At 38.7% G+C, this 8,257-nt stretch overlaps 1 protein-coding gene across 1 annotated transcript; it reads left to right on the plus strand.

Moving 5' to 3' along the window:
- Window positions 1-953: 953 nt before the first annotated feature.
- Window positions 954-8,021, plus strand: LOC112291417 (ribonuclease II, chloroplastic/mitochondrial). The gene is made up of 14 exons (XM_024538770.3): window positions 954-1,484; window positions 2,326-2,491; window positions 2,862-2,975; window positions 3,392-3,469; window positions 3,577-3,702; window positions 3,927-4,157; window positions 4,348-4,533; window positions 4,745-4,807; window positions 5,013-5,119; window positions 5,761-5,910; window positions 6,097-6,256; window positions 6,468-6,863; window positions 7,221-7,445; window positions 7,567-8,021. The coding sequence occupies exons 1-14, from the start codon at window positions 1,246-1,248 to the stop codon at window positions 7,681-7,683; spliced, it is 2,358 nt and encodes a 785-aa protein (XP_024394538.1). The 5' UTR covers window positions 954-1,245; the 3' UTR covers window positions 7,684-8,021.
- The last annotated feature ends 236 nt before the right edge of the window (window positions 8,022-8,257 follow it).

Genomic DNA, 8,257 nt, shown 5'->3' on the forward strand with positions numbered 1-8,257 from the left:
TTAAGCATTGAAGTGGACTTGAATCAACAACATTAATTCTTGCATTATTATTGCTAAGTGTTGTATTTTAGATAGTTAGATTTTGAAATTTGTACTACATGGATTTGTGAATAGTATTGTAGTAATTTTATATTGCAATAATACTATAGCACCTTTTACTAACAAGTTTATTTTTACTTTTTAAATCCATTTAATAAGTTTTTGTCTTGTTTGTATTGAATATAAGTGTTTAAAGCTTGGAATATGAATAAGTCATTCTAATCCAAGCAACAATTAGTGGCCATAAATTTGTTCAAGTAGAAGCTAAGCAATCCTACACTTACAAAGTTAAATTATTTTATTTTATATTTTCTATAGCATTTTATACATATACTTATATGTATAATTAGTTGATATTAGTATCTTTTATGTGATTTCTACTATGATTTTCTATAATATTATTTTAGTGTAAAATTTAATAAACAAAAAATTTAATAAATAAATCAATAAAAATACAAATAAAATGTGTAATTCTTTAGATGAATGCACATATATAAAAACACCACTATTGTTTATATATAAAATATAGAAATACACGCAAACCATCCAATCTATTTTTGACATTACCTATCTACTCTATCATTACCTATACATGTTTAAGACAAAAATTACAAGCAAATTGCCCTTACTTTTATATTTTCACAAAACTTTAAATTTTATAATTTTATTTAATATATGTTTTTGTGAATAATTATAAAAAAATAGATGAATAACTATAAATTTTATAAAAGATATAATATTTATACATATAATCCAAGTTGGCCTGCAAAATCCATCACCCGTCCTACAGAGGGGGATTATTGCGCAATGCCTACATGGCATCCAAAATGCTAAGTTATTGGAAACCCCTTTTTACACGGGGCATCGAAGTACCCAGCGGGAGGGGGGGGGGTGTTCTTGCGAAGGCGGTTTTGGTGTCTTCGTCCTTGTTCTCGTGATCACGTTTTGTTCTGTTTTTGTGTTTGCTTGTTCTCATTGTGGTGTTTTTGGCTGAGGTTTGGGAGCGCAGGGTTTCGTAGTTTCGTAATTTGAGCGAGAGAGAGAGTCGGCGGCACAGGTTGCACTGAATGACTGCAGTGAGATAGAGAATAGAAAGGAAGGGGTGTGTGTGTCTGCGTTGGTGTTGTAGTGTATGCGCACGGGGATGGAGCGGCATCACTTCAACTACTGTTGAGGGAGACATCGGGACGGACGCGAGGTGCGTCGATGTTGAAAGTACTAGTGAGCCGAGCAGGTCACGATATGGCTGCCGTATGCCTGCTGAGGCCAATGTGTAGCTGGGGCTACTACCGCCCCGTTCCCGTCTCCGTTTGTACCAAGCTAGTTGCGTCTTCTAGGTTTTTGCCATGGGTTTGCGTCAATTTCTCGAGTAAAGGATTAGCTGCGGGAGTTAGGATTGCTGAGAGTGCGACGAGGAAAGCGCCGGCACGACCTTTGCGGTTAAGGTGAGGTCGAATTCTGACGGTTGTTTTAGATTGCTGATACTCGCCATTTGTGTTGCCTGCAATTGTTTGTTCTGTTATTTTTTTTTGGTTAATGTGAGGATAACTGGTGGCAGGTAGAGGCGAATTCCAAGGGTTTGGTTTTGTTTTGTTTTGTTTTTTGTCATTTCCTGTGCAATGCATTCTGATTCCATCTCGGTCTACATTTTTTTGATTTTTCAATTCATTGACGAGTTAAGGTTTCCTCCTTGGTTAATCTTCAGAAAATTAATTCTCACTGCTTGAGCAGGATACGCCTCTATGTGTGCACCGTGTTTGGTTTAGTCCAACCAACAATCTAAACCTAAACATATGTTGTCAATTCAATTACACTTAGGTGCGGTCAGCTTCTTTTGCGTATCCCTAGCTGATTTTCCACTTGAATGTAGTTGTGAACGTTGTGTATCATATCTTCTACACCTTCATGATAATGAATTGCAGTTACGCCCCTTTATGTAAATGCAGGTTTATGGTTTTAGAAAAGCCCCTCTTTTTAGAGGTTTAGAAGTAAAAAACAAAAGCTGTAGCTTTGATTCGTGAGCTTTGATTCATTTTCTCATTAGTTTTTCGTATGAGAGGAGCAAAATCTAATGATTGTTTAGAATTCACTTAATATTTACATTAATGATTGTTCTCACTTGTTATCTTAGCAGCCATCTATTCTAAAGAGATTCGAAACAATTGGCTTTCTTATACTTGTCTCTAGGTATCATGTTTTGAATTAGTAGATATTGACATTGAGGTTCGTATAACTGCTTCATTATTTGAGATTAATGTCTATTGTTCTGTTTCCCCCTGAGTACAGAATAGCGAAAGCAGCAATTGTTAATGAAACTACAACCGACGTGAAGCATTCAGAGGGTACTCTACGGAAAGGCGTGTTGTTGGAATTCAGTAAAGAATCAGGGAAGTATGTGCTTGCTGTAATTCAAAGACCAGAAGGAAAGAAGAATTGGGTTGCGGCCGATCAGGCAAGCTTAAAACTACCTTATTCAGTAATGTGATAATTTAGTGATACAGCTCAAAACCTTTGATCATCATCAATTTAGACAGTTCCTCTTCGAGATTCCATACATCAAAATGCAGCATCCTTTTGGTCCTTACAAAGACCCGTTTCTGCTGATTGGTTGCTTTAATTTCGTTAATAAGCAGTATGCTATTATTACTCCTTTGAATTCTTATTCACATCATCGGCGAATTTGTCATTTCTTCCACTTGTTTGGTGTTTGTATGGCTCGTCTTTTGATTTCTTCATTCCTCAAAATTGTGTAAATGATAGGGACCATGTTTGTAGAGTTTTTGCAATATGCCCTAACTCATTCTTCTGGTCTTCCATCACAGTTTGGGAACGTACATTCCGTGAAGCCACAACAGATCACATTTATTGTGCCCGGTGCGGAAGATTTTAAAACTGCTGATATTTCGGCTTTTATCAACAAGGCTCAAACCTTAGAGGTATCTCGTTATATTGATTTGTGGCCACGTGAAGTTATATGTGCGTTTGATGACGAAGTTCTTTTTATCCATGTGTACGATCAGCTATGACTGGTTCATTGTTCTTCAGATGAATTTGATTAGCGAATTCGCAGAATGTATCTACTTCTCAGTTGTGCTAATACGTAAATCACATATTAGATAACATTTTTTATGACTTATTCTATTTGCAAGGGATGTTGTTCCTTTATTTCTATGATCAATTGTTTAACGTGTCATATGCGCTCTAGACAATGCTCTAAGCTTAGGTCAAATCATTGTTATCACGATATAAGAACCAAGACTGTACTGCCTCTCCCAAATAGTTGCCTTGTAAGATATTACTAATGTGTGATTATCGTCCGCCATTCACTCTGTTGATACTCATTTGGGAACAGGATTCATCCCTCCTGGAGTTTGCTTGGGAGGAGCTGCTTGATGCTAAGAAAGATGTGAATGCAGTGGAGCTTGCTAAGGTCGGTGATCAGCTTGTTCTTATTTACGTGATTGCGACTTCGTGATCAAATTTTCTATTTGTAGGTGTTAGCTCGGAGATTAATAGTCTCCAGTTTGACTTGTGCAGATCTGCTATGGAGATGGCCCAATAGAATATTATGCTGCACATCGTTTGCTTATATCACAACAAGTATATTTTCGATGTAAACAGAAGGGACCGTCAGCAATTTACGAGCCCAGGCCTTTATCACAGGTTGACATGGTTTAGGGTTTAGGGGTTTGTGGTCAGGGCAGGGTTGGGGGATAGAGGTTTTACTATCTATTATATCCAGGGCCTTCAAGTCTTTTCATTCAAGGTGCCTGTTCTAGATTTTGTTTGAATATCGCAGGTATTTTTTCCGGATCTTACGCATCTTGTCTTGCATTTATTTCACCGTAGTGATTATCTTGATATTAAGATTCGAAATTGGGAAGCAGGTGAATGACCTCAAGCAGCAACAAATAATTGAGAAGGCAGCTCGGGAAGAACTTTTAGTATACATTAATGAGATACGGAGTGCCTGTGATTTACCCCACGAATCTAAACCTCCACTAAACCATTGGCAATCTAATGCGTATTTTAATGCTCGGACGGATGCGTTGAGAGTTTATGCTCTAGAACTTGCCTCAGCACCTAAAGCACCTCAGCAAAGGCAGTTAGCTGAAGAGGTTTGACTCTTTGCCTTAAACTGAATTCAGGCCTGTGATACTCAAGTGCAGGGTAGAGGTACCCATCGGCCTTCTAATCCTGCAACCTATTTCAGCAGATTTAATTTGGTTGCTTTTCTCAGGTTCTACATCCTCATCTGTGTTCTGTATCCTGATGGGCATTTCTTTTCTAACAATCTTTTGGAAATAGGTCTTGGAGGCATTAAATATTTCCAAAAAGTCATCCACGGCAGTAGACTTGTTAATTAAGATGGGCGTTTTCCCGGTGCATGTGAACCTTGAGTTACTGAAATCCGGTGTGCCGATAGAATTCTCCAGTGAATGTGTGGAGGCTGCCCAGAGTGTGATGACAAATCCTCCTTTAGACACAAATTTGGTGAGTCGCTGATCTTTACTGTTAGGCTTCACTTTTTAACCACTCTAATAATGAGTTTGATACCTACCGTTCTGATTTTGGTGTTTATTCTCGGATGATGTAGCATTTATGCCGAATATTTATGCTTTTAGTCATAAAATATCCACATTCCTACAGACTTACATGTACTTAATTTTGTGCCATGTCTTGTCTGGAATGTCTGTTTACGTAGGCAGATCGAGTCGACCTTACCCACTTGAAAGTTTACACCATAGACTCTGAAGATGCTGATGAGGTACATTGATTTTTCTTGCTTTTATGTTGGAAACTAACTGTTACCTACGGAAACGAATTGTGTTATGTTCTGCTGTAAAAGTTATCCTATTTGTCCTTCGTCCCTGTAGACAATATTATACGTGATCAATAGAGCTTATTATTTTGTCACATGCTTGGATGGCATGTTATGCTGATGGAACTTTTATCTTTTCTGATTGTTGTAGATAGACGATGGGCTCAGCGCTATTCGTTTACCAGATGGGCGAATCAAGGTTTGGATACATGTTGCCGATCCGACTCGATGGGTGCCACCTATGCACCTTCTAGATAAGTACGTACTAATAACATATGTGGGTTGTGGTCAACAACGTCAGTAAATATTAGTTTTACTATCACAATATATCACTTATCTCATCGGAAACGAAGATTTTGATTTCTTATGTCAACAGTCTTGATGTAACATTCGCTCTAAGTCTTGATCTTGTGGCGTTAGCAGTTTGATCATAACTTCATTGGTTTTGGTTGGTCGAATCAACTCAAATTTCTTAATTGGACTTGAAAAACCATGAGAGTATTAGTAGGTAGTCTTTCAAGTTGTGGTTACTATCTTGCAGGTTTAACCAGATAATCTTTGGAAAGTTACATCTGCTTTCCGAATATCGTATTTCTTGTTATCTAGCTACTAGATTCTCGCATGGAGCAGTATGAAAATGACACGAAAATAATGTGACTGAAATGAAAAAATAACTGTTGCATGAGACATCACCTTTTATTGATTGAGAGGCCGTCATCTTTTTTGATACCGAAAGAGTAGCGTGTGAATCCAGAAGACATTTTGGCCTCACTTTGAATAGAGTCCCGTATCAACAATATATACTTTGCAGTGAAGTTAATACATGGATATGATTAACTAGCATTACGAATTACGGAAAGAATAATTGAAGGGTTTATTTTGATGATGTGAGTTTACAGAGAGGCAAAGCGACGATCAACATCGATTTACTTACCAACTGGAGCTGTGCCCATGTTTCCTATGAACTTAGCTTCTACCGTAATGAGCTTGAGACAAGGTCACGAGGCTTGCGCTTTAACTGTGTCGATTATCTTCCATTGTGATGGCAGGTGAGCCAACCGCTTATGTTTCATCAGCAACTGTTTTCATGCCTCTGATGTATGTGAGTATTTTGACAGTCAGGTCGTAGGTCCGGGCAGTCATTGAGGTGGTAATCCAGTACTCTTGTCTTTTTCCTTCCCTTAATTTCTTTCTGAGAAGTTTTGGGATTATTGACATGTGAGTTCCCACAAAAGTATTGCAGAAAGTGAAGTGATGTGCTCCACAATCAAGCCTACATACAGGCTTTCATATGATAATGCAGCTGAGCTTTTGTCAATGAATGTTGAGGAAGAGGCAGAGCTATATTTGTTAGCTGAAGTTGCAAAATCACGTCGAGAGTGGCGAAATTCACAGGTGGTGTACCTCTTTCTATTATGACTTTTCGCCTTGTCGCACTAGCCAAAGTTTTGTATGGCTCTTCTTTAAGTGATATTCAGAGCAATGACCTCTTCTACCAGGGAAATCAGAGCCAAGAGTTGCTGCACTATTTTGTCTGATTTTTATTCTTAGCATCGTGTGACTGATTAGAAGTATCATTTCCTTGACCCTTTTTTCGTTTCAACAGGGTGCCATTGATGCAACAGTGCCCGAAGCTAGTATTAAAGTACTAGATCCGGATAGCCCCAAGCCTTCAATTATCATGTCAGTGGTTGATCAAGCAGGACCGGCATCTCAATTAGTGTCGGAAATGATGATTGCTTGTGGAGAGGCATTGGCAGCTTTTGGTGAAGAGAAAAACATTTCTTTGCCATACAGGGGACAGGCGTCTCAAGAGATCCCAGCAGGTGATATGGAGGCTATCCCAGAAGGTCCCTGTCGGGCCCTCGCACTAAGAAGATATTTAGGCCGTGCAGACATGAGTTTCATGAAGCCTATTAGTCATGCAGCGCTTGGAGTTCGTGGATACGTGCAATTTACATCTCCCATTCGTCGTTACAGCGACCTCTTAGCGCACTACCAGGTTAGTCATGTATCAGCAAAATTGATTGATTTACGCCCTTTGAGCGCACTCATAGGACTTCGCTCGTTTGCTTCTAAAACCAAGCTGAAATCACTTGTCTCGAGCCACGAAAATTTTATTTGGCTGAAGACTGGTTATTTATGCGGACTAAGTAAATACTCCCTTCATTTACGCACATCAATGAAATTAGTAGAAGCGGTTGGCAAATCATTCTGAGGTGCATTATTATAGATTGTGTAGAAGCTCTTTTTCATAATGCAAGTATAGCCTTGGTTTGGCTTGTACGTTGGTCCCATTAGTACGTCCCTGAACAATTATGTTTGTTTAACAGCATCACATTGTCTTTTCAAACAACAGGTGAAGGCTATTCTACGGGGCGAGCCTCCTCCTTTTTCAAGTGCTTATGTGGAAGCGGTAATGGCGGTGGTCAATCTTCAGAGCAGGCAAGCTCGCAAGCTGCAAGTTTCAAGCACTAGGTACTGGGCAATAGAGTACCTCCGAAGGCAGCCACGAGGGACACAATTTCAGGCATTAGTGCTTCGTTTTGTGAGGGAAGGGGAGCCTCTAGTGCTTATTGAAAAGGTATGTTTTTGTGGTTTGCTTGTTGTTTGAAACTGAATTATAAACTTCTGTTTTCCATGTTTAAGGGAAACAGAAACCTGTGTACTCGGTGTTGAACAGTGTTCCTGTTGTGGGCATGCAGTTGGGTATCCAAGCACAAGCTAATCTTGTTAGAAATACGGCAGTAGGAAGTGAGATCACAGTGATTGTTGAGGCAGCGTATCCTCGTAACGATTTTATCATCCTTCGCCAGGTTTGACCTCGATATTATAAGTGCTTCAGTAGGAATTTTCACACTGCCCGTCATTCCGCAGTTTATTTTATATTTTTGATGAAAGATTTGAGAGAGGCTTCCGAATTGGAACGCGCCGCCCTTGTTTCACTGACTATTCAGTAGGAAAGAAATCCCCACAACTTAGCCGTTGTCGATTTTTTTCATTTGTTTTGTTTCTATTTTGTGCGGCAACAACTGGTAAGTGAAGCTATACCCATCAGAAAAGATGAGAGAACTGTCAACATTAGACTCGTGTTATCAGGTGCGTCCTAACATTGTCATTGGTGATGTCCGATGTTACTAATGCCAAGTATCTTCTTAAAGCTAGTTGTTAACCTATGACGTATCTTTTTTTATTGAAATCTATCGCAAGGTAGTTACATTAAGTCCACGATTGATTCACAACATCAAAAAACAATATAAATTTGTAACATATATTTTATGGTGTTTTTTAAAAAATCATTCATGAATTAGATCCCATCTTTTGTCTTTTGTGACTTAAAACTTTATATTGTATTTAAAAAATACATGTTGCTGTACTTAAAGAATGCTCCTAGAT

The sequence above is a fragment of the Physcomitrium patens genome, chromosome 14, assembly GCF_059467195.1.
Source record: "Physcomitrium patens ecotype Gransden chromosome 14, ASM5946719v1, whole genome shotgun sequence".
Lineage (NCBI taxonomy): Eukaryota > Viridiplantae > Streptophyta > Bryopsida > Funariales > Funariaceae > Physcomitrium > Physcomitrium patens.

Excerpts from the sequence above, each read along its gene's own strand:
- LOC112291417 (XM_024538770.3), top strand. The coding sequence starts at position 1,246 with ATGTTGAAAGTACTAGTGAGCCGAGCAGGTCACGATATGGCTGCCGTA. Across the intron at positions 3,470-3,576 it reads ATGCAGTGGAGCTTGCTAAG|ATCTGCTATGGAGATGGCCC; the intron begins GTCGGTGATCAG and ends TGACTTGTGCAG. Across the intron at positions 3,703-3,926 it reads AGCCCAGGCCTTTATCACAG|GTGAATGACCTCAAGCAGCA; the intron begins GTTGACATGGTT and ends ATTGGGAAGCAG.